The 25,905-nt window shown below is 52.1% G+C and overlaps 1 protein-coding gene across 2 annotated transcripts in view; it reads right to left on the minus strand.

Annotated features, from left to right (window-relative positions):
• IKBKB (inhibitor of nuclear factor kappa B kinase subunit beta) overlaps positions 1-25,905 on the minus strand; it is a 58,848-nt gene continuing 32,943 nt past the window's right edge. For both annotated transcript variants that reach the window (XM_047771788.1, XM_047771789.1), the window contains exons 8-22: positions 23,758-23,882; positions 19,153-19,260; positions 17,737-17,866; positions 17,091-17,285; positions 16,393-16,507; positions 14,936-15,059; positions 14,247-14,398; positions 13,762-13,823; positions 11,712-11,821; positions 10,385-10,434; positions 10,200-10,299; positions 9,880-10,027; positions 6,819-6,946; positions 2,298-2,388; positions 1-1,259 (exon numbers count right to left, since the gene is read on the minus strand). In XM_047771788.1, coding sequence (XP_047627744.1) covers positions 1,197-1,259; positions 2,298-2,388; positions 6,819-6,946; positions 9,880-10,027; positions 10,200-10,299; positions 10,385-10,434; positions 11,712-11,821; positions 13,762-13,823; positions 14,247-14,398; positions 14,936-15,059; positions 16,393-16,507; positions 17,091-17,285; positions 17,737-17,866; positions 19,153-19,260; positions 23,758-23,882 — 1,701 coding nt within the window. In that variant the 3' untranslated portion in view covers positions 1-1,196. The remainder of the gene's footprint in view (positions 1,260-2,297; positions 2,389-6,818; positions 6,947-9,879; positions 10,028-10,199; positions 10,300-10,384; positions 10,435-11,711; positions 11,822-13,761; positions 13,824-14,246; positions 14,399-14,935; positions 15,060-16,392; positions 16,508-17,090; positions 17,286-17,736; positions 17,867-19,152; positions 19,261-23,757; positions 23,883-25,905) is intronic.

Below are 25,905 nucleotides of genomic sequence, written 5' to 3' on the forward strand. Positions count from 1 at the left end.
TGGATTTAAACAGAGTTAAGCCAGTTTATTATCACAGGACTTTCAGATACTTTAATGAATCAGTGCACGGTGTAAATTTCTAAGAGGCAGTTAAAGTGTGAAGGGGTTCTCAAACTTACTTGACAGGACACCCACGGTACTGCCTCCATGGAAGGCCTTCGGTGAAACTCCTCCTGTCCGACTCTCTTCTCCAGCCCAACCTGCCTATTTGTTATCGTCTGAACTCATTTTGCTTGCCTGCTGTTCTTGCAAAATGTCAAAGCTGCAGTGCTGGTGCCCTGTCAGTCTGATCAGACACTATGCAATTTCATACAATTTTCCACTGAACATGCATTGTAAGTTCGTTAAGTCCTAACTGGAGGTATTGTAAAAATAGAGTGTGGGATTTGAGTTGTGTCACAAAATAGAGAATCTATTTTTTAAATAAAAATCAACTTTGTAATAGAAGTTGATAGAAGAGGTGAGAACCGCCTCCTGGCACACCCCCTGCCGAAGCCACACATGGGAGGCTTGGCGCTGAGGTCAGCAGACTAATGGGTGACAGACACCCATCTTTTCCTTCTTCCTTCTCCATGGCAACTCCTGCCAGAGACTCTCCGGAACCCACAGGGAGGGAGCTGCTCCTCCCTTCCGGTCTAGTGAGGGGCTCTGTGGCTGGCAGGACTACAGATGGGGTGGATGGCACTCACTTGCAGCCCTGCTGAAGGAAGGGACAGCCACCAAGGTCACAGGGAGCAGGAAAACATTAGCAGCAGTGAAAGGAGAGGCAGAGGGAGGACGGGGCCGGGCTGAATTCACGACTTCTGAGTCTGTTTCAGAGACACTGAATCCAGATGAGACACTAGCAGTGAAGACAGGTGGACATGGGCCTCAGGAGACCAGGAGGGGTCAGAAGGGGATGGCTGGCACCAAGTACCCTTCAGACTTTGTCCTGAAAGTCACGTTAGACATGCGCCCAGGGGTCTGAGGGGCAACCACACTTGGAGCAGTTTTTTCTCCAAGCAGAGGAGTGGCCACCAAGGCTCTGTCTTCCTAGACGCCCACGCCTGGTGTCTGCATCTGCTGGCCTCTGTCACGGACGATGTCCCGTGTGCAGACAGACTGTTGGCAGGGCCCACGGAGGGCCGCACTCTTGGTCCACGGTGACTGTCACATGCCACAGCCAGGCCGCCCATCAAGGTCAGGGCCATCCACTGTCACGAGGCCTGCTCCAGGCTGTTCTGCTCCTCCTCCACCTGCAGCCAGCTCCAGTCTAGGGACTAAAAGTCAACAGGCTCGTTAGAAATACAGCAGCCACCTCTACACTTCGGGGTGGTTTCCTCTTCCTCGCAGAACTTAGGAGATTTAGATCCTCTTGTTAATGGCAGTGCAGTTCTTTGCAAGCTACCCTTGGGCTAGAACTGCATATTCAAAACGGCACAGGGACTCTTTTTCAGACAGCCTTAGAGGCCCTGAGAGTCTAGAAAGACCATCTGAATATCACTGCAGCTCACGGCCCTTACGCTCACTGGGGGTAGGTGGTACCCAGGGGAATCCTGGCCCTGGAGTTCCAGCCGCACCAGATGAAATGGTCTGGCCACACTCCCTTTCCTCTGGCAGAAGTGCAAATGGGCAATGAAAGGATCAAAACACCCAGGGTCCAGAGGAGGAAGAGCAGCAAGAAAAGAACAGAAAGCCCTGAACCAGAGAAGAATAAATAAGAGGTGATGACAATTGGTGGTATTCCCCTGCCTCCATTCTTCCCCAAACTGAGAAGTTCAGGGAGGGGTGGGAGAGGGGAGGAAGGTAACCAGCAGGAAAAGGCCACTTAGAGATTCCAGGGGATGAATTAGCATCTTTTCAGTGATTTCAGCTCTGTTTTAACGTCTCTGCATTGGGACTTGTTTTTCTTTAGTTAGCTTTCTTGTAACTAGCCCTGCTGACAGCTGAGCTCTGAGGCCCTGAGAAGTGGGGTGGTGCCGGGCTCTTGCTCTGCCCCAGAGTCCAGCACTGCACCCCACCGCACAGATGCTCAGCAACTGCACAGGGGAGCCCAGGGGGTGGGGAGGAGGGGAGAGGCCCTCTCCCAGTGATGCTACCTTCCGCCTAAAGATAAGCATGGTGAGGATTAAATGACATAACACATGTCAAGTGCCTGTGTGCACTCAACACCCGTCAGCATTGTTATTAAGGTGAATGGTAAGAAGCATGTACTAGAAAATCCTAATGTGCACTGAGACCGAGGAAGTCGCCTATCTGCTCTTTCTCATCTGCTGCAGGAAGAAAGGGCGTGGAGCAGCTGGGCCACAGGCCATTACCTTTAAGCTCTGGTCCTGCTCCTTCATCGTGTCCTGCAGCACATTTTCCAGCTGGGCGCACAGGCTGTGTGCTTCAGCCACGAGGTCTTCACTACCGGAAACGAGCGGATTATTAGAAAGTGGGCCATATCAATTTTCCAGAGGTGATACGACTATTTACAAATACGCTTCAGTGCTTTTGACATGATTTCAAAAATTAAAGAACAATTATTCTGATGCTGAGTATCTTTTTTTAAATTTTTTTTTATTTTGGTCTTTTGTCTTTTTAGGGCCGTACCCACGGCATATGGAGGTTCCCAGGCTGGGGTCCAATGAGCTACAACTGCTGGCCACAGCCACAGCCACAGCCATAGCAACACAGGATCTGATCCGCGTCTGTGACCTACACCACAGCTCATGGCAACGCTGGATCCTTAACCCACTGAGCAAGGCCAGGGATGGAACCCGTGTCCTCATGGATGCTAGTTGGGTTTGTTAACCACTGAGTCACGACGGGAACTCCTGATGCTGAGTATCTTAAACTCCATGTTGGCGTTCCTGTCATGGCTCAGTGGAAATGAATCCAACTAGTATCCATGGGGATGTGGGTTTGATCCCTGGCCTCACTCAGTGGGTTAAGGATCCGGCGTTGCCGTGAGCTGTGGTGTAGGTCACAGACAAGGCTTGGCTCTGGCATTTCTTTGGCTGTGGCACAGGCCAGCAGCTGTAGCTCCTATTCGACCCCTAGCCTGGGAACTTCCATATGCCACCAGCGTAGCCCTAAAAAGCCAAAACAAACAAAAAAACCCCTGCCATGTCACTGCTCAAGTGATTTTGTTCATCTCATTAAACCCTGTTCTTAAGTCCCAACCCATCTGGGACCATTAATGCTCACATGAAAAAGCAGAGATCCCTGCTTAATGAAAGAAGTCAAAGAGCTCCTCCTGACTTAATTAGATTCTCTCTGAAATGGCAAAGATCTCTCCCAGGAGCTCCTGTTGTGGCTCAGTGAGTTAAGAACCCAACATAGTGTCCCTGAGGATGCAGGTTCAATCCCTGGCCTCACTCATTGGGTTAAGGATCTGGCGTTGCTGCAAGCTAAGGTGTAGTTTGCAGACACAGATCAGATTTTGCATTGCTGTTGTTGTTGCTGTGGCTGTGGCGCAGGCCTGCAGTTGTAGCTCCGACTGGACCCCTAGCCTGGAACTTACATATGCTGCGGGTGCAGCCCTAAAAAGGAAAAACAACAACAGCAACAAGAAAACAAAACCTCTCCCAAATCACATTTTCTGATTTTGGAAATGAAAAAATACACAAGACCACGCATTTTCCCCAGGTTTCCACAGCTCCTTCAGATCTAGAAGAAGCGAGTTCTGGGACCTGATACATTCACCATGCTCTCTCCTTTTCCCTGATAAGAAATGCACCCACCGGACTGTGGTGACACAAGGGACAGCCAAACAGGCTGTCTGTCCTTTTTTAACCTCTGCTCTAGGACAAGGAGAGCCACACAGCAGCCTGCGGCCCCAGGGTGGCTTTTCTAGTGCTTTGAGCATCTTGTGGAGGGAACATGACTAGTCCAGGAAGGGCCCTGAAGCTCCTCCTCTCACTGTAAAGGGGTCACTGATGGAAGGAACAGGGCGAGGTTGCTTGGTCCCACCCACGGGCAACTAACCAGGCTTGGTGCCAGCCCCAGAGGCCCTGTAAGAGGCGCAGCTGGACCTCCTGGTCACCTTCCTCCAGGAGCTTACAGGAGGTTGGGAAAAGAAGTTAGAATCCCAAACAGCATAGGCTACAAAACTCCACAAGTGCAGGAGTTTTTCAAACAGCTTTACTGAGATAAATTTACAAGCCATAAAGTTCACCCAGTTAAGGTGTACAACTTGGAAGTTCTAGGATGCTTACAAAGTTCTGTGACTATCACAGGGATCCAGTTTTAGAACATTTTCTTTTTTTTGTCTTTTTTTTTTTTTTTTTTTGCATTTCTTGGGCCACTTGCGCGGCGTACGGAGGTTCCCAAGCTCGGGGTCCAATCGGAGCTGTAGCCGCTGGCCTACGCCAGAGCCACAGCAACGCGGGATCTGAGCCGAGTCTGCAACCTGCACCACAGCTCACGGCAACGCCGGATCCTTAACCCACTGAGCGAGGCCAGAAGGCCAGGGATCGAACCTGCAACCTTATGGTTCCTAGTTGGATTCATTAACCACTGCACCACTACAGGAACTCCAGTTTTAGAACATTTCATCACTCAAAAAGAAACCCTGTGCCTGGCGTCAGTCATTTCCCATTCCCTCTCCCCACCTGCCCTGGGCAATCATTAACATGTTTTCTTTTTTTCAGTTTTTTTTTTTTTTGCCTTTTTAGGGCTGAAACTGCGGCAAATGGAAGTTCCCAGGCTAGGGGTCGAATTGGAGCTGTAGCTGCTGCCTATGCCACAGCCACAGTAACACCACATCTCTGCGACCTACACCACAGCTATGGCAATGCTGGATCCTTTGACCTACTGATTGAGGCCAGGGATCAAACCTGCATCCTCATGGACACGAGTCGGGTTGTTTCCGCTGCACCACAATGGGAACTCCCAACCTATTTTCTACGTCTAGGTTTTGCCCACAGGAACCTATTTAATTTTCACCATCTCTGGGGCCTGGGGTCAGGCACAGAGAAGGTGCTATGTAAGAGAATGAACCAGAAACAAAAACTCTACAGGTAGCTTGGGGTTAACAGATACAAACCATGGCCTTCGGAATGGATTAGCAATGAGATCCTACTGTGTAGTACTGGGAACTATGTCCAGTCACTTATGATGGAGCATGATAATGTGAGAAAAAAGAATGTATACATGTAGATGTAACTGGGTCACCATGCTGTACAGTAGAAAAAAAAATAACTACTAAAAAAAAAAAAGATAACTAAAAAAACCAACCAAACAAAAAAACTCTACAGGGGGTCCAGGAGGAGAGTGATGGCCATGCACAGGCAGGAGGGCTGGGGGAGGGGAAAGCAGAGGGGAGCAGAGGCCCGATGGCTCTAAGCGCTGGAGGAGCCCTGGTTGTGGAACTTTGGGGTGCAGAACTTTTCTTTTTTTTTTGTCTTTTTGCCTTTTCTAGGGCTGCTTCCATGGCATACGGAGGTTCCCAGGCTAGGAGTCGAATCGGAGCTGTAGCCGCCGGGCTACGCCAGAGCCACAGCAACACAGGATCCTTAACCCGCTGAGCAAGGCCAAGGATCAAACCTGCAACCTCATGGTACCTAGTCGGATTTGTTAACTATTGAGCCACAAAGGGAACTCCTAGTGTGCAGAACTTTAATCAGCTGGGGCTGGTTAAACACAGGACTGCTCTGCCCTACCCTGATCCCCTGATCCAGAACCTGCCTTTCCACTGATTCCCCAGTACTCACTGATGCTGTTGGTCTGGACCACACTTTAAGACCCCCTGGGCCAGAGCAAGGTGTCCGCCCGGGACAGGGGATCAGCCTGGAGAGGGTCTGGGAAGGTCTGAAAAGGCTCAGGCTTGATCCCTGAGGCAGTGGGACACCCTGACTGGTTACCAAATAGGAATAACTTGGTCAAAACAGTCTTCTGTGAAGACTGATTTGACGAAAGAGGGCCTGGAGGCAGCACAAGAGATAGGAAGCAGGGAGGAAAACCTCACCGTATAGGCTTTGGTGCTGCTCCCACTTCTGGCAGGAGTGCATGCAATGGGCAGGGCAGGGAGGGATCTGTGACTTGTGACTCAAAGTGGAGATGGGGTGGGAGGGGGAGGTGCGATGCCTTGGGGCACAGGGCACGACCAGAGAGCCGACCATGATGCATGGAACAGAGGACACCATGGGACTGACCAGCACTTTCCATATGCCCATTCAGCAATGAGCAACCCAACCTTCAGACAGGGAGAATTTTTTTAACGGCCACACCCGTAGTATATGGAAGTTCCTGGGCCAGGAACTGAATCTGAGCCACAGCTGCATCTTACACCACCGCTGTAGGAACACTGGATCCCTAAACCACTGTGCCAGGCCAGGGACTGAACACCAGCAACCCCAGCCACTGCAGTCAGATCCTGAGCCCACTGCATCACAGTGGGAACTCCAAAGACAAGGAAACTTTAGCCAGCAAGTCAAGAGGGGATCTGAGAGCAAAACACATCTGCCCCCACAGCACCCAACACATGGAACAAAACACCAAGGATGTAGAGTCGCTGATGGGTGACATGGCCTGTCTGAGAAACATGCACTTCCATTCGCACGACCTCTGGACACACCCATACCTGCTGCTCATCCCACAGCTAAGGGGGACCTACCTTTTCTTTTTCCCACCCACGCCATTTGTAAATTCCCAAGCTAAGGGTTGAAGCGGAGCTACAGCTGCCAGCCTATACCACAGCCACAGCGAAACCAGATCCAAGCCACATCTGCGACCTACACGGCAATGCCGGATCCTTAACCCACAGAGTGAGGCCAGGGATCGAACCCTCATCCTCATGGATACTAGTCAGGTTAGTTACCACTAAGCCAACGGCAGGAACTCTGGGGACCTACCTTTTCTTGATGGCCTCAGGTAAACTGTCGGGGGCAGGGCAGGGCTGTGACATCAGCTGGCTGGGGTGACTCAGGCGAGAGGCATTCATGCTGTCCGGGCTTCCGCTGACAGGACCACGGACCTTGCTCTAGAGGACAAAACCAGAAAGGAAGTTGCACGGTTTTGGAACAAGGGGATGACTCAAATCTTGCATCCACGCCAGGGTATTTTCTCATGGTGACTGGCCTCAAGACACAGGCCCTTCCTGGAGGAGACGGGTCACCATCACTATCTGAGGGTTTGCATTTCAGTCTAGCAAATGTATCTGGACCTACATGTGCACTTCTAGATAAAAGGGTCTCCATGTTGAGGGCTTGTATTTGCAGGCCCTGTTTTTCATCAGTTTGATTGCTTGATAAACTCTTACAAGGAAGCTAGAAAGAAGGTGTGTTTACTCTTTCCACGCAGAAGACAGACACATAAAGATCCCAAGCGACTTTCTGTAACTCGCCTCATCCATGGGATAGGAGGAAAGCCAGGCGCCCAGGCTGTGGCAGCTCCATCTCAGAGCCAAGGCCTTCCACCAACAGCTCCTACACCTCTCACACCTGCAGTCCCGACATGACCTGTGACCTCTGCAACCTTCTCAGCACCTTCTGCTGCCTCACCCCGATCCCTCTCCAAGCTCCAGCAAACTTCCTCTGTTGGCCCCAGGAGCTTCCCACTGGCCCATTGTTCCTCCCTCCCCCTCAGGCTCTTATTCTGGGGACCTATCCAGCTCCACATGCTCTGATCCAACCGAACATCAAGGGCCAAGTTCACCTAGCCATTCAAACACCCAGTTTCACCTCGCTCTTTGCCCTTCTGCCATGTCTTCCTCACTGATCATCTCCCGTGGAGACCCAGCTGTCTGTCCATCCCCCCAACTTCTGCTCTGGGTCTGAGACTGTGATGGAGGTCACCCCCCTCCTCCCAGGACCATCATGTTCCATGAGGATGGCAGGAGAGGTCCCTTCTCTCAGGGAGAGCCTCCAGCTGCCACCAGAGTAATTTTTCTATTATTGTGATTATTATCATTGCCCCTCCTGGAAGTTCTTGGCCCCCAGGGATTGAACCCAAGCCAGATGAGTGACCCAAGCTGCTGCAGTGACAACGCTGGATCTTCAACCCACTGCACCACAAGGGAACTCTCAGAGTAATTTCTCTAAAAACCAAAGGGGATCACATATTCCCACTCTTAACTTCCCTCCAAACAAAAAGAGAAACTAAGTCCTGCTATGTTTCCCCTGTGCCTTCAAAATAAAGTGTGGCTGCAAAGCCAGCTCTCCTAACCTCTCTAACTTCATCCCCAGTGAGACCTCCCCCCCACCCCCACCCCCACCCGACATGCCACTCTCACCTCCAGGCCTCTAACGTTGCATCCCCACCTGGCCGTTCACCTGCCTCCCTTGGCTTCCTCTCCAGGCGACCTGTCCTGGCTTTCCCTTGACCCCCTGGCCTTCACGCCATGGTTCCTGCTTACCATGCCTGCTCCAGACTGTTCTCTTTCATTCCCGGCATGCCCCTCACCAGATTGTGAGCTCCCTGGGCTGAACACCACGCTTTTTCCCTCCTGCATCTCCAGCTCTCAGCACCCTGCCGGGCATGGCGTCAGTGCTCAATAAGTGTCTAGTGGATGCAGCTGGCGGATCAGGTCAGCACCTTGACCTGGCCTCTTCACCTCTGCCTCCTCACCTCTCCTTTTGGCTGTCTCTCCTCATTACAGGAGACGTCACCCCCCCTCCCCCCTCCGCTCCTGCTCCTGACGCTGACCTCCCACTGTCCTCAGACTGGGGACTTGCTCCCTTCTCTGTGACGCTGGGAACACCCCCCCCCCCACACACACACCCAGTACGCCGTCTCCTTTTGCCTGGCCTGCAGATATGCTCCATCACCATGATCCTCAAAAGCCCTGTCCTTGTGTCCTGCTTCCACCTTAAGCAGCCACACTCCCCGATTGATGACTAAGTCACTCCACTGTCAACTTCCTCAGCACCCCCACAGCTGGTGCCTGCACCATGGGTTCGTCCTTCCAGCTCTGGCTCCAGAGACATGGGTCTTCCCGGCTCTTCCCCCTTCCCTGTCCTGGGCTCTCAGAGCAACATTCAGTGGGATCACAGCTATGTTAAGGCCATGGGCCCAGGAAGTACGGGCTGCAGTGCTATATGGCATGGACACGGAAGGGGACCCTTGACATGCACTGTGGGGGCTGCATGCGGATCTCCAGGAACCTGAGCATGTAACCTCATTTCGAAAAGGGATGTTTGCAGATGAGGTTAAAGATCCTAGGATGAGATCACCCTGGACTATCTAGTGGCCTAAATCCAGTGACAAGTGGTTCTTTTTTTTTTTTTTTAATGGCTACACCCAAGGCACATGGATGTTCCTAGACCAGGGTTTGAATCTGAGCTGCAGCAACGCCGGATCCTTTAACCCACTGCGCCAGGCCAGGGCTAGAACCCCTGCCTCCCCAGCAACCTGAGCTGCTGCAGTTGGATGCTTAACTCAGTCACAGTGGGAACTCCGGTGATATGTGCTTATAATAGACACACAGGTGCAGTTCCTAGTAGCTTAGCAGTTAAGGATTTGGAATTGTCACTGCTGTGGCTCAGGTTCGATCCCCGGCCTGGGAACTTCCACATGCCATGGACTGGGCCAAAAGGATAAGAGAGAAAGAGACACAGAGAGGAGAGACAAGTGGAGAACAGAGGCGAAGACTGGAGAGGTGCAGCCACAAGCCAAGGATGCCGGGAGCCACTGGAATCTAAGAAGAGACAAGGTTCTTCCTTGGCCTCCTGAGGGAGCCCAGCCCTGCCCATACCTTAACCTTGGACTTCCAACCTCCAAGACTTAAGAATGGCTATGGTGAGTGTCACAGCAGCCACACTATGAACAATAACCCTCACCCTACCCTGCCCTGTTCCCGCCAAGTCCTGGGGCAAAGAAGTGGAAACTGAGCTGCAGTGGCTGAGTCTGGGGGGCGTCCACGGTCCCCCTCACAGGCTGGGGACGGGGGCACCAGCCTGGCCACGAGGGACTCACACAAGCGATCTTCAGGAGGTTCCAGAGCTCCTTCTGCCGCTTCTCCTGAAGCCGAACCACGGTCTTCTCGTCCTCGTTCATGAGACTCACTACCTCCTCCACCCTGGGCAGCAGCTCCAGGGCCTTCTGCTTGCAAACCACCGTCTTACTGTGAGGGACAAACACGACACCGGCAGTGACATCTGTGCTGAAGGAAGTGGGACACAACCCCTGGGCAGTCCAGGCGCCACGGAGCTGCCGCAGACGGACTCCCTCCCCAGGAGGCTGGATGTGGGAACACGGGCCTCCCTCCACCCTCGGGTCGGGGAGGTGGCTGATACCTGAGCTGTGTATAAATCACTCGCACTTTCTTCTCAAAGCCCTGGATGGCCTGGAGGAGCAGCCGCACCATTTCCTGACTGTCGCCATCGGTCCGCTGGTCTGGAAAGAGGGATGGGGTGGCGCGGTCCGCAGGTGGCCGGCCCGGTGTCTGGGACCGAGGGGCCAAGGCGGGCACCCCACTCACCTCGGGGCTTTTCCCTCAGTCTCCGATAAAGTTCCCGTGCCTGCTCTTCTCTGTAACACACAGAGAAGCAGCTCCGTCAGGATCTGGGGGAGGCAAGCTCACCTGAAGCATCAGAGCCGAGTCCTGCCAGCAGGGGCCTGACTGCTAGAAGCAAGACGGGCAGCTCGTCTTGACTGGAGGGAGTTACTGTTCCGGGTGGTGTTTGAGGACAGAAGGCTTCCCTCATTACTAGAGCTCAAACACCTCCTGGGTTTAACCAGAACCTTAAGGACAGGTGTCCCCACCTGCTCCTTAGGAAGTCCCTGCCTGCTTGCTCCTGCAATTGTGACTCTCAATGCTGTCACTGGACAGAGCCCAGAGAATGAGGCCCCCCAAAAACTCAGGCCCCGGAAGAGACACAAAGGCCTCTCCCTGTGCGCCTACCAATGAGAAGGAATCATGTTCTTAGGGGTGACTTTTGTTGAAAACTAGAGCCTAGAGGGTTAAATAATGAGATGAGGTAGACTACAAGTAGTTATGTTTCTTTTTTTCTTTTTTTTTGGTCTTTCCTTTTTATGGACACACCCATGGCACATGGAAGTTCCCAGGCTAGGGGTCCAATCGGAGCTGCAGCTGCCAGCCTATACCACAGCCACAGGAACATAGGCTCTGGGCCTTGTCTGTGACCTACATCACAGCTCACGGCAACAGTGGATCCTTAACCCACTGAGTGAGGCCAGGGATTGAACCTGCATCGTCACAGAGACAAAGTCGGGTTCGTAACCCACTGAGCCACAATGGGAACTCCAGTAATTACATTTCTGATGTTCAGGCTTCTTGTCCTAAGAATCCTGGTACAAGCCGCAGAGGACACCACTGAGCCTGGATGAGAGCTCCTGGGAGGCTGCCTCGGCCTGCCTGTCTGCCCCTCTCGGAGCCATGGCCAAAGCCTGATCAAGACTGTAGTGAAATTTCCAGATCCCACCTTCTAGACTGGCCGGGCTCCTTCCTGCTCTACTTTCTGCCCCTGGGGCCTCGCCTGGGTGAGGGTGGGCTGGGCGGCAGTGGCATCACACCTGATACTTCGGTAAAGTCTCCTCGTGTGGCAGGAGCTGCACTACTGTTCTAGGCGTTGTCTGAGTTGGTCCTCACCACCAAGTGGGGCTCGGAGTGACCGTGGTTTGCCCGTGCTCATCTCCAGACGTACCCACACGACTGCCTGGGGCCGGGCTTGCAGAGCTCCATCAAAACCATACTTGAGCAATCCACCCACATGCGCACACGCGTGCGCACACGCACACACAGAGACATGAATACAAGCACACCACCCCCCTCGGGTGGCACTCACAGGTCGTCCAGCGTCCCGCCCTGCTTGCGGCCCATGGGGCTGCGCTGCAGGTCCACGATGTCGGTCTGCAGGGCCATCATCCGCTCCACCAGGTGCTTCACCTCGTTCTCCTGCAGGAAGAGCTGTGCTGAGGCCACCGACGCAACAGAGGTGGTCAGGGAGAGCCCTCTGGCCTCATCTCGGACCGCCACCCCCCCCCCCCCCCGCCCCCAAGTCCTGGGGCTGGATTTTGGGTCTGCCTCCTTGGGCGGACCGGCCCTCGGGCAGGTCACCTGACCCTGAGCTGCAGGGTCCTCCACGAAACCCAGGCTCCTCCAGGGGCCGCGTTAGGCAGAGATGAGATGGAGCTTGTGCAGGATCTGGCCTGGTCCCGTTGTAACTTATCGCTCCCAAGTGGGGAGGCCCAGACACTTTATCTCAGGAGTTATGCCCCTGTGGGCCCAGACAGGGAGGGCACTCACGTTCCTGATGTCCAACAAAGTCCAGTTGATGGACACCCACCTTTAAGGATGCACATCAGTACTGACTTATAGAAACAGGTTAAGACACAGAGATGAAACTGATGCTCCTTGCCCAAGCTCATATGGAATGTGGCGGAAAAGTCCAGAAAAAAGGATTGGAGCCCAAGGTCTTGCACTTGTGTGAGGGCCACTGTCACATTTCCTTCCCCTGCCTCACAACCAACACTTTTCAGTGGCATCTGCCTTACACTGTCCTAAGACTTTCTGCTCAGACCCTTTCTTCCCCATGGATTCAGTGTCCCAACAAGGTTGGGAAAACCTCCAGTGAGATGGAGTGTTGCTCCTTCATCCCAGGCACTTTCTCATGGGCCGAGGTCTGCACTCCCCCAGGACACCCCACGTCATGCTCCTGAATCAGTCCCTGCAGATCCCAAACCCCCTTCCTTCCCTTTCAACTCCCCCCAGCCCCCCCCCCCCCGCCCTTTCCAGAAAGTCCTAGCTGAGGGCAGAGAGCTTGGTGAGGAAAAGCTAAATGTTTTTTCCCTTTTCTGGCTGCACCTGTGGCACAGGGAAGTGCGAGGGCCAGGGATCGAATTTGAGCCACAGCAGCAAGTACGTCACAGCTGCAATGCCAGATCCTTAACCCGCTGCCCCTTAACAGCAGCAACTCTGGAAAAGCTAATTTTTTTTTGGGGGGGGGGGCTGCACCCGAGGCATGTGGAAATTCCCAGGCTAGGGGTTGAATTGGAGCTGCAGCTGCTGGCCTACGCCACAGCCGCAGCCACACCAAATCTGAGGTGTGACTTCAACCTATGCTGCAGCTTGTGGCAATGTTGGATCCTTAACCAACTGAGTGAGGCCAGGGATCGAACCTGCAACTTCATGGATACTAGTCAACTTCTTAAGCCACTGAGCCAAAATAGGAACTCCATGGAAAAACTAATTTTTTTTTTTCTTCTTTTTAGGGCCGAAACTGAAGCATATAGAGAGTCCCAGGCTAGGGGTCAAATTGGGGCCATAGCTGCTGGCCCCTCGCCATAGCCGCAGAAACTTAGGATCCGAGCCATGTCTGTGACCTACACCACAGCTCATGGCAACTCTGGATTCTTTTTTTTTTTTTTTTTGTCTTTTTGCTATTTCTTGGGCCGCTCCCACGGTATATGGAGGTTCCCAGGCTAGGGATCAAATCAGAGCTGTAGCCGCCAGCCTACGCCAGAGCCACAACAACACGGGATCCAAGCAGCATCTGCAACCTACACCACAGCTCATGGCAACGCCGGATCGTCAACCCACTGAGCAAGGGCAGGGACCGAACCTGCAACCTCATGGTTCCTAGTCGGATTCGTTAACCACTGCACCACGACGGGAACTCCTAACTCTGGATTCTTAACCCACTGAGCAGAGCCAGGGATCGAACCTGAGTCCTCATGGATACTAGTCAGGTTGGTTACCACTGAGCCACACTGGGAACTCTGGAAAAGCTAATTTCTGACATGCAAGCTCGACCCAGGGTTCAGTGAGAAAGAGAAAGATGGCAGTGAAGAGCCTGGTACCCTGGGCAGGGCCTCGGACCTGGGGGCCCTGCCTACCCGTCCACAGAGCTCCACGGCCTGCTCCATCTCCCTCCAGGCCAGCAGCAGTTTGTCCGATGCTGGGGGGAAAAAAGGAGGGAAAAATGAAAAACAAAATGAAAACACCCCCACCCCCACAATCCAAAACAGAGATAAGCAACTCAAATAGGAGAGGACAAAAGAAACCTCAGAAAAAGAAAAAAGAAAGAGACTGTCCCTCCAGACTTTTTTTTTTTTTTTTAGGGCCATACCTGAGGCACATGGAAGTTCCCAGGCTAGTGGTCGAATGAACTCTATAGCTACCAGCCTAGGCCACAGCCACAGCAATGTGGGATCCTAGCTGCGTCTATGACTTGCTCAAGAACTCACGGCAACACTGGATCCTTAACCCACTGAGCGAGGCCAGGGATTGAACCCTCGTCCTCATGGATACCAGTCACTTTTGTTTCCACTGTGCCACAGCAGGAACTCCCCTCCAGACTTATTGTAAAGGGCACACTCACTGATCCCAAACTCTGTCTGCTCACTGTACTTCTCCAGGTCAATCTGGATGCTGGTTTTGAAGAAATCAAGCTTGGCCTTGAGCTGCTGGGACATGGAGGCCATGGAGTTCTTCATCTTGGACAGGCAGCTGTTGTTCCGAAGCAGATTCATCCTGCAGCGACCACGAGAAACGGAAGCTCGGGGCGCCTGTGGGATCTGAGCGCCACTTCCCGTACAATAACAAAATGACCCGAACACCACCAGCAGGCTCTGCTATAATTAGCATCATTATAATAAGAGCAGCCACTTATAACCATAAAGTCAGTTTCCTGGCTCTGAGCAACGCCTGGGGTTCTGCTTCAAAACTGGAACTAGGCAAAGTACACACAGAGTGGCCCAGAGAAGCCACATCCTGGGGAAGGAGCGAGCCAGTCCTGGAACGACGGCAGGGGAGGGCTGATGACCCAAACTGTCGAGGGCTTCCCGGTGGCCCCACTTACACTCCTGCGACTGTGCTGAGTGCACACACTCCACTGGGTCTCACAGGGCCTTCCTCAAGCATCCCCCTGACCCTCGCCGGGCCAACCCCTTCCCGCCTCCCCCACCCTATGTCTCTCTCCCAACAGTTGGACCCCTGCCTTGGCCATTGCCCTGTGGCAGGGCCACCAGGCAGCTCTGAATAAGCAAAGCCCAAACCGTGGGCACGTACATGGCAGCACGCTGTCCCTGCTGCAGGCGGCTGCAGTCTTCCTTCAGGGCCTGGATGCTGTGCCAGACCTGGCCCCACACCTTCCTCAGCTGGAAAAACGGGAGGTTCCGCTTGGGCTCTTGCACTGGACAGAGACACATGACTGTCAGGGAGCCATGCCGGTGACAAACCGCATCCTGCCTGCGGAGCCCGGCCATTGCCACGTTTACATCGCTAGGTTATGTAACCGCTCTGCCCTGACACAACTGTGTCGGGTATTAGGCCTGGTTACTGTCTCAGACACCCTGTGCCCTGTGCCATTTTGATTTACAGATGCACAGGACACGTGGAAGGTAGACCAGGAATCTGGGAGCAGCGGTTTTCCTGGAAGAGGCCACGGAACTGGGGAGACTGGGCAGGAGGTGGGGGGGCTTATTGTTCAGTGTATATTCTTTTTTTTTCTTTTTTGGCATATGAAATCCCCAGGCCAGGGGTCGAATCTGAGTGGGAGCTGTGACCTAAATCACAGCTGCAGCAACGCCCGGGCTAGGATTGAACCTGTGCCTTCACAAAGACAAGCCAAATCTTTAACCCATGGCACCACAGCAGGAACTCTCACTGTATGTTCTTCTGTGCGTTTTGATTTGTTGGTATCACGTGAATGTTTCATCATTAAAATATAAAATGGGAGTTCCCATTGTGGCGCTGCAGAAATGAATCCAACTAGTATCCATGAGGATATGGGTATGATCCCTGGCCTCGCTCAGTGGGTCAGGGATCCAGAACTGCCATGAGCTGTGGTATAGGTCTCAGACATGGCTTGGATCCCGGGTTGCTGTGGCTCTGGCGTAGGCCAGCAGCTGCAGCTCCAATTAGACCCCTAGCCTGGGAAGTCCATATGCAGTGGGTGCGGCCCTAAAAAAAAAAATTAATTAATTAAAAAAATGGCCACGTGATTCATGTTCAGCGGCCTGTGGGCAGTATTCTCTGTCCTCTGTTTTTTTGTTTTGTTTTGTTTTTGTTTTGTCTTTTTGCCTCTTCTAGGGATGCTCCTGTGGCATATGGATGTTCCCAGGCTAGGGGTCTAATCGGAGCTGTAGCCACTGGCCTACGCCAGAGCCACAGCAACGCAGGATCCGAGCCTCGTCTGCGATCTCCACCACAGCTCACAACAATGCCAGATCCTTAACCCACTGAGCAAGGGCAGGGATCAAACCCGCAACCTCATGGTTCCTAGTCGGATTCGTTAACCACTGAGCCGTGACAGGAACTCCCTGTCCTCTGTTTAAATGAGGTTGAAATCAACTGAAGATGAATGTCCTTTCCTCTTCGCTGGGCTACCTCCTCATGTGTTCTAACAAAGAAGGCTGCTCGAGAGCCAGGTGGACTCATCTTCTGGCGTGGGGGAGTCCCGAGGTCCAGGGCTTATCTCAAGCACTCTAAGTGACTATTTTTTTCAAAGGCCATGCCATTCTTACGGATGCAGCTGACGCTTTCGGGCTGGGGCCTCGGGGAGATCTGGGTGTCATAGGTGACTCTGCTGTTGTCAAAGAGGAAGACGAGATCCATGTCCAGGGTGCGGCCCTCGTTCAGCTGCAGAGGGACAAGAGCAAAAGGGGCTCTTGGGGACCCATCCCCTCCTTTTCCCAGGGGCCAGGGGACAGGCTCCAGAGTGGCCCACCAGCATCGCCCTCAGCCAGCGCGGCACCCACAAAGCCTTTCTTACTGACTTCTGACTCGACCCCCTTCCACTGCTCCTTTTACATGTAGCCCCGAGTGTACACCTCATCCACCACTGACTCCCTTCTGTTTCGTTCACTGACTGCACAAGTCAGACCTTCGCTATCTCTTTACTATCCAGTGACTGGCTCTCCCACATTAACTCGTCAGCTCTTTGGGGGCAGAGACCATGTCTGGCACGGCTGTGGCTGTTGCCACAGTTCTGCACATGAGAGGTGTGCCAAAAACCCTTTTGTCCGAGCCAGAAGAATGAAACACAGCTTTGGCAGCAAAGGTAAAAGAGAGGAACTCTCTCGGTCTAGAAGGAACAGGTGACGCGTGGAGTGATCCATGTCTCCTATTAAGCCAACAGGATCTCACATTCCACCCTCAGAACAGGGAGGTACCTGCCCGGTGTGGTTAAGGGCCCACCCGCCCTGAAGGGGCCAGGGCTCACCTTGCCATCGGAGATGCACTGAGCTGCGGGCTTGTCGGGGATCAGCGCCAGACCCGCCTCCTGCAGCAGCTCCTGGGCCTCCTCGAGGATGCCTGTGTCCTGCCGGATCCGAGCCTTCAAGCTCTGCAGGCTCTCGTCCTCGGTCACGGGGTAGGTATGAATGGTGCCTGTGACCATGTTCAAGATATGAACCAGCTGCAACACAACCCAGACGTTACTGGAAAAAAAAAACTACTTGACAGAGATGCCCACCTGCTGGCCTGGATCCCTGCTCCTCCCTGAGCCCCCAGCACACAAAGGCCTGGCCTGGGGAGGGGTTCAGTGCTGGGTCGTTTTTTTTTTTTTTTTTTTGGACCCAGTGTGCAGTGGCTCAATGTGGGATCTCGGTTCCCAGGCCAGGGACTGAACCCAGGCCGCAGTGGTGAAAGTGCTGAATCCTAACCACGAGGCCACAGGGAGCTCCCCAGTGCTGGGTCTTTATAGTCAAGTCTGTCCTCAGCTATGACCTTACAGCCCAGGTTGGTCAGCATGGGGTCCTAGCATCTTCCTCACATACAGATGCCCCCCACCCCGCCCCACCAGGAGTCTGCATTCCCCGGTTGGGGGAGGGGGGCCCCATGGCCCAGCTAGCTTGGTGCTGGCTCACCTTCAAGGTTAAGATGTCATCCAGGGCCTTGAAGCAGCCATTGGGCCCGTACGTGGGATCGGTGCCTCTCTGCCGGGGGTGCCACATCAGCATCAGCTGCAGCCACTTCTCCAGCCGCTGGGCCAGGACACTGAGAAGAGGGCATGGGTGTTGGGGAGGTGCTTGGGAACTGAAAAGTGCACCCGCCTTACACGGGTGTCCCTGTTGCACTGACCCCTGAGAATGAACTAATATTTCACATGCTCACCCCACCTCAGGCGGACTCCACCCACAATCTGGACCCCACGCTGCTGGATTCCTAGTCAGTCACCCCCTGGAAAGCACCTGGTGGGTCCACACGACAAGTTCTTGATCCTTCCCGACCCCATCAGCACCCACAGTGGCCCTTGCTGCCCCCCATGAAGGCCCTCCAGAGGCCAACACTGCCACCTCCCCTCTGCAGGCCCCCTCAAGCATTCTTCCCTCAGCTTCCTTCCTTTTCACCCATCCCTGTCCTGCACATTCTTCCAGATCCTTCCAGAAAGTTCCAGCCCATCCATTCATCCCATGTAGCTAGTCCACATAGTACCTCTCTCCCCACTCCCCCAATACTCATGGTCATTCTTTTTTTTTTCTTCCTGGCTGTACCCATGGAGTATGGAAGTTCCCAGACCATGGACTGAATATGATCCAGCAGATGCAGTCCATGCTGCTGCTGCTGCTGTGGCAACATTAGATTCTGAACCCACTGAGCCACAGCGGGAACTCCACTCATGGTAACTCTTATCCGTGCCTCTCAATTGCATGCAGCTGCCTGGCAGCTTTCTTCTGTGCTATTACCGGGTTCTGATACGATTATATGACTGCTCATATTCTGGCTCTAAGGCCAGATTGCAATGCTGTTCAAACTGCACAGGTTTATCTGCTGATGATAAGCCAGCATTTGGCTGCATGGGGATTGCAGAGAGAAATACAGTGACTCTCCTGCCCTTCCAGTGGACCAGGAGATAAACTCTCTGCAAAACCAAGTGTAATGCAAGGCAGATGCCAGTGAGGGGTGTGAGAGGCACAAACCGTTGTACAAGTGTGTGAGGAAGACGATTTCTAATTGTGGCGAGGGGTTGGAATGCGTTCCAAGGTTAAGACTGAGATGGGACCCAGTTAGGTTCATGCTACAGCAGGACACCCTGACGTAAAAGCTATCAGCCCTCAGAAATCCCACACCTCTTCTTTGTTTTATTTTGTTTTCTTTTCTTTTTTGGCTGCCTGCAGCATATGAAGTTCCCAGGCCAGGGATCAGATCCCAGAAGCAGTTGTGACCTAAGCTGCAGCTGTGGCATCACCAGATCCCGAACCCACCGTGCCAGGCTGGGGACTGAACCTACGTCCCAGTGCTCCCAAGACACGGCCAATGCTGACACACGTCCGGGGCCTCACCTGTTGAGGTTGTTGGGGTAGGGTAATGAGCTGGAGAACTTCACGGTGCCATTCAGGTCCTCGCTCACCACGATGTCCATCTCGCTCTTCTGCCGGACTTTGGAGTGCCTGCAGATGTGGGGCCTCGTCTCTTACGCCACTCATAAGGATCCCACATCCCTCGATGGCCAACAGCTCCCTACGCTGGTAACCTCCACCCTGGCTGCTATTTAACCCCATGGGGTGCCGGCCAGTGCTCTCAGGGCACTTCTCTGAGAGTCTAAGGTCATTAATACTGCCCAGCAGGGTTGTATGGCTGACTCCTGACCCCATTCAGGGCAGGCTCATTCCTTTGTATTCTTCTACTTTTTGTTGTTGTTGTTTTTTAGGGCCACATAGCAGCATATGGAAGTTCCAGGCTAGGGGTCAAATCAGAGCTGCAGCTGCCAGTCTACGTGACAGCCATAGCAATGCTAGACCCAAGCCCCGTCTGCGAACTACTCCGTAGCTTACAAGTAACATTGGATCCTTAACCCACAGAGCAAAGGGCAGGCTTTGAACCCACATCCATGTGGATACTGGGGGGTTCTTAACCCACTGAGCCACAATGGGAACCCCTCATTGTTCTACTTTTCATCTAATACCAAACACTCATGTTTTGGTAGAGGATAAAATCAGGACTTGCACACCAAGGTAACTGCACATGGATCCCCTCCCTGTGAAATATGCACGCACTTCCCTCTAAAAGCACGTGGCCAAGTGTTTTACGTCTGACAGTGAATGAATGATAATGCTTCCCAACTTAGAGAACCTTTCGACACATCTGAAACAGCATTTGAGGGAGAAAAGGTTTTTTTTTGCTTTTTAGGGCTGCATCCATGGCACATGGAGGTTCCAGGCTAGGGGTCGAATTGGAGCTGTAGCTGCCGGCCTACACCACAGCCTCAGCAACCCAGGATTGGAGCCACATCTGTGACCTACACCACAGCTCATGGCAACACCGGTTCCTTAACCCACTGAGCAAGGCCAGGGATCGAACCTGCATCCTCATGGATGAGAGAGAAAAGTTTTAAACTGGTTTCAAATCTTCCCAGTGAAAAGGGTGATGACATAAATTTGAATTATGCTTTGCAGACCACCAAGCATTAACAGGGAACAGACCTTCTCTGCCTGATGCCCCTTAATAAAGATGGGAGACCCTGGAGTTCCCGATGTGGCTCAGTGGGTTATGAACCTGACTAGTATCCATGAGGATGCAAGTTTGATCCTTGACCTCGCACGTTAAGCGGGGAAGGGTGGGGAGTGCAGATCCAAAGTCTGGTGCTCTTTCTACACTATCTTAATGTCCACATCCTTTCCAAAAACACACAGGAAATTCAGATGAAAAATGGTTTAGCCCTGAAGTGTCAGTGTCAGGGAGTGAACGGGACCACGCAGAACATGTGGGAACTTGGAAGAGCTGATGTCTGGTGGGAACCTGCCTGCTCTAAGTCATGTACACTAAGACTGTCATCAAACAGTGGTGTGGTCCTCTGCTAGAAACCTCGTCTGTCAACAGGAAACCACATAAGTAAAAGGACCCAGGAAGAGACATGCTTATTGCTTAGGCTGCCCCAAATGAGCTTCAAAGTACCTTTATAACATAATGAGAAAGCTCAGATTCCCTTTGTCCTGAAATTGCTATCTACCTGCCATCTGAGACGAGAGTGAAAGTTTTTAAAGTTGTCTAAGGCATTACAAGGCAGATGAGGTGGGCACTTCTCACAGGCTATTGGGTTTCAGAGACATCAGTTTGAAAGTGGGCATCCAGCCTCCTAGCACCATGAGGGAAGCTGGTTCTGTACAAAATAAACTTACTAGGAATACGTTGAGTCATCAGGTATGGTTTCAAATAGCACTCTTCTTCTAGTTCTAATGGATTTTAACTCCACTTGTTATAAATAATGGAAACGCTCAACATCTGAATTGAAAAAAATTCAGTAATCCCTTTGTTAGCTGAAAACACTACAGGGAGTTTCCATTATGGCTCAGAGGGTTAGGAACCTGACTAGTGCCTGCAAGGATGCAGATTCAATCCCTGGCCTTGCTCAATGGGTTAAGGATCCAGTGTTGCTGCCAAGTCACGGGGTAGGTTGCAGATGTGACTCAGATTCGATGCTGCAGTGGCTGTGGTGCAGGCCTCAGCTGTAGCTACAATTCAACCCCTAGCCTGGGAACTTCCATATTCCGCAGGTGTGGCCGTAAAAAGAAGAAAAAAAACCCAAAACACTATAGATGAACAGTCACTGAAAGTTGCCATGATGGTTATAAGACAACATGCGATTCCAGAACCCAGATCAGGAGCCAAGCTTGTTCTAGAGCAAGTCCCCACGGGGGGCGGGGGGGGGGGGGGGAGGGAGGCGCACCGTTTCACGAGACTCCTCAGGAGCAGGGTCCTAGCCAGGCATGTACATGGTGAACTGAACTGACCTGCCATCACACAAAAATACTCTTCTGGAACTGATTTCAAAGGCTGTCTCTTATTCTTGCAAATAAAAATTCTCCTGATGGAAGTACGCTGTCCTTTAAAAAAGCTGATGTTTTTACTACTTCCAGAAAGACACTGAGAAGCACAACAGCAGCTGGTGTTGGCAATGATGCGGCCAAGTGGGTAGCTTTGTGTGTTCCTAGTGGAGACGTTATTTATACAAACTTGCTATAGAGGAATTTATGAGTGCTCACCCAACATCTTTAACATGTATGCAATCTTTGATGTGTTAATCCCATTTCTAGGAATTTATCCCAAGGAAATAACTGTGGCTATACTAGGACTTCCCTACAATGATGTTATTCTTGGTGTCATTTTAAGAAGTAAAAGCTTCCAGTAATGGGGACTGAGTTACATGATAGCGGACAACCACACAGACGTGACAAATAACATGAAAAACATAAAGCGTTTTCCACAGCAAGCTTGAAAGGCAGGTTCTATGAGAATACACATAGCAACCTATTTTGCTTTTTATTAATTTAATTTAATTTTTTGGTCTTTCTAGGGCCGCACTCGTGGCATATGGAGGTTCCCAGGCTAGGGGTCAAATCGGAGCTGCAGCTGCCGGCCTACACCACAGCCACAGCCACATCAGATCCAAGCCGCATCTGTGACCTACACCACAGCCCGTGGCAATGCCGGATCCTTCACCCACTGAGCGGGGCCAGGGGTCAAACCCGTGTCCTCATGGATACTAGTCGGGTTCGTTAACTGCTCAGCCACGACGGGAAACTCCCCTTATCTTGTTTTTTAAACAAAACCACGCATACTGAACGGCCTGGAGACACACAGAAACATTCGCGATGGCTGCTTCCCGGGTTGTGTGAAAGAAATTCTCGGTGTAAAAATCCTCAAAGAGCACAAATGGGGCGGTGTGCATACTATCACTGAAGGTAAAAGGGTGAAATACATAAATGATCTAATAAAGAGATCCATGGCCCTTTGCTGGCACATGTACAAAACATCCTTGGAGGAGGTCCCTGAAACCAACAGTACCGGGTGCCTGTGGGGAGGTACCAGGTTATGGGATGACTTTTCACGCTGATATTTTCTGAAGTTTGAACCCCATGAACTTATCACTGCTCCCCAAAAAAATTAAAGCTGGAGATTTCAAAAACAAGTTTTTGAACCATGGTAGTAGCATCGTTTAAATTAGTGTGTGGCCTCTCAAGGAATCATTCTGAATGAACATTAACTAATTTAAGGGAATGTTGATTTGATGCATATCAACACTGATTAACTTTTAGATATATAATGAAGTACACATTATTATAATCAGAACAAAAGTTTAAAATATAAAGTCATTTTAAAAACCTTAATGGTAGTCTTTGAGGGTTTTTTTTTTTAATTAGAAAATCTTTTTTTTTTTGGAAATTTATTTGGTTCACATTTTAAACCTCTTTCTTATTTTCATTTATTTTTATTTATTTATTTTGTCTTTTTAGGGCCGTACCCACAGCATATGGAGGTTCCCAGGCTAGGGGTCCGATCAGAGCTGTGGCTGCTGGCCTACTCCAGAGCCACAGCAACTCGGGATCTGAGCCGCGTCTGCGACCTACACCACAGCCCAGGGCAATGCTGGATCCTTAACCCACTGAGCGAGGCCAGGGGTTGAACCTGTATCCTCGTGGATGCGAGTCGAGTTTGTAAACTGCTGAGCCATGATGGGAACTCCTTAAACCACTTTCATGCTTTTAAAACAAAAATTTGTGTTGAGGTAGGGTAAAATGTGTCCACAATAAATTTCCTGGTAAATACGTCTCATTTGCCAGATGAACACATCCTTTGTTCACTAATGCACAGCATTTCGGGTGGAAGTGCACAGAACACAAGTCTGTAAACATCCTGACTTGCTGCCACCACATGGAACAGTCATTTACATGGCATTAATGCTGTTAAGGTTCAGGAACCAGGTTGAGACTTTACAAGACTCTCCCTTTATAGGTTTTTGGAGCTCAGACTCCCCACATGCTAGGTCCTAAGAGGCTGTCCTCTGGGCCACAGGTCACAGGTTCTTGGGCCCAGCCTGGGGCGTGCAGTGAGATGGGAGGGGCAAAGAGCAGCACATGGAAGTTCCCTCCCTCTCAGCCCTCACTCACCACTGCACCGGCTGCCAGTTGGGCAGGAAGGGCCGGAAGCCAGTGATGCACTCAAAGGCCAAGGTGCCGAAGCTCCAGTAGTCGACTGTCACTGTGTACTTCTGCTGCTCCAGCAGCTCCGGGGCCTGCAGGGACAATGGAGGGGACAACCCTGAACTGCTGTCCCCCTGAGGGCCACCCAGCCTTCCGATTGTGGCCCACGCTCTCCTGGCCCCATCTGGGTGAAGAGGGGACCACGTGCTCAGTGGGTGGGACCTAGGATTCCGCTGTGCCTCATTCAATCCTGATGCTGGGACAAGGACCTGGGGGTATTTTTAGGCAGCCCAGCAGGCATCATGTACCCCTCTTCTGAGTGTGGTGCAGGGGTGGGAAGACGGGGCTCATACAACTAAGGAAATTGATCCGGGCTGGATATACCTTCTTACAACACAAACCCTGAATGCTGGCTGGGTCCCCTGCTATGGCAGTGTGGTCCCCGGCACAGCAGGATGGAACGCTACAGTCAGGCAGGACAGGGAGGATGCAGGGCTGCTGCCCAGCACAGTGGGGAGCCAGCTCAGCCTGCCTGAGGGGAAGACATCCCAGAGAGGGCGATCAGAACCCCTGGTGGAGGCACGACTGAGCCTGGACTGGCTGGAGTCCAGACGCTCAGAGCAGGATCAGGGAGTCCAAACCAAGAGGCAAAACGTGGGGTAGTCAGGTTCGTCTCTGTCTGGTTATGCATGGAAGTTTTAGTCCCGCAGGTGAATGACTTGGCCCAGAATCCTGGTCAGAGTCTGACTGACCGCCCAGGACCCACCACATTGCTGACTGCTGCTGAGCCCAGGAGGGGGCCAGAGGACACCCGGCAGGATCCCCAGGATCACGTTATGTGGACACAGGTGCTGAGTCACACCCCCAGAGACCCCACTCTGAAACCTTTATTCCCCCAAGCCGGGGATAAACTGACAGAGCCCACTGCCTCGTGGGCGGGAGCGGTGGGTGGTATGGACGCACTTGAGAAGATCTCAAAGAACTGCTTTTTCTCTTTATGTAAGCACCAGGTAGAATACTGAAGCTGGTCGAGCCCAGTGGCTTTCAACCTTTTTTGGTTTGTCTTTTTAAACTGCACACTCCTCCTTCATTCTATCAACATGTACTGCTTATCAGCCTAGAGTGACCTATTACCAACCAGGTGCTGCTGCCTCTTTTCCAGGCATATGGGCCATTCTTACATCCTTTCAGCAACCTACCAGCTTGGACCTGCCTACCACCATGGCCTCCTACCCACCTGCCCACTGCCTGCAATTCAGCCTCCACAAATGCACCAAGTGGGCTCTTCAAAAGGTAAACTTGAGGAGTTTCTGCTGTGGTGCAACAGGATCAGTGGTGTCTTGGGAGCACCAGAACACAGGTTCGATCCCCGGCCCAAAACAATGGGTTAAGGATCTGGCATTGCTGCAGTTGCAGCAAAGGCTGCAACTACAGCTTGGATCTGATCCCTAGCCTGGGAACACCATGTGCCTCAGGGTCACCAAAAAAAAAAAAAAAAAAAGATGAACACGATCCTGTTCGCACTTTAAAACCCTTCAATGTTTCTCCAGAGGACTTAGGATGAAGTCTTAAATCTCTAACCTGGCCATCAAGGCCCTGGGTGATCTGTTCTATACCAATCTCTCCAGCTCCAACTCAAGATAACCCTCTTACTTTTTCTCTAGTTTCTGCCACACACCCTTACCCCCCACTCCCCGCCACCCACCATGTTCCTATTTCTCTGCCCAGAACTTCCTCTGTCTCCTCCACCCCCAGCTCCTTTTCATCCCCTCATCCTTCAGGTCCCAGACCTGAGTAGGTCTTCCTAACACGGATCCCCTAGTGCCCGCACTTTCCCATGACAGTACTTATCACAAGTGCAATTTCTTCATTATTTCTGTACATGGGAGATGCCTGCCTCCTTCCCAAATTCGGAAATTCCATCAATATTTCTTTCTTTCTTTTTTTTTTTCCTTTTTAGGGCTGCACCTGCAACATACGGAAGTTCCCAGCTAGGGGTCGAATTGGAGCTGCAACTGCCAGCCTACGCCACAGCCACAGCAACTCCAGATCCGAGCTACATCTGTGACCGACACCACAGCTTGTGGCAACGCAGAATCCTTAACCCACTGAGCG

The sequence above is a fragment of the Phacochoerus africanus genome, chromosome 3 (genome assembly GCF_016906955.1).
Source record: "Phacochoerus africanus isolate WHEZ1 chromosome 3, ROS_Pafr_v1, whole genome shotgun sequence".
Lineage (NCBI taxonomy): Eukaryota > Metazoa > Chordata > Mammalia > Artiodactyla > Suidae > Phacochoerus > Phacochoerus africanus.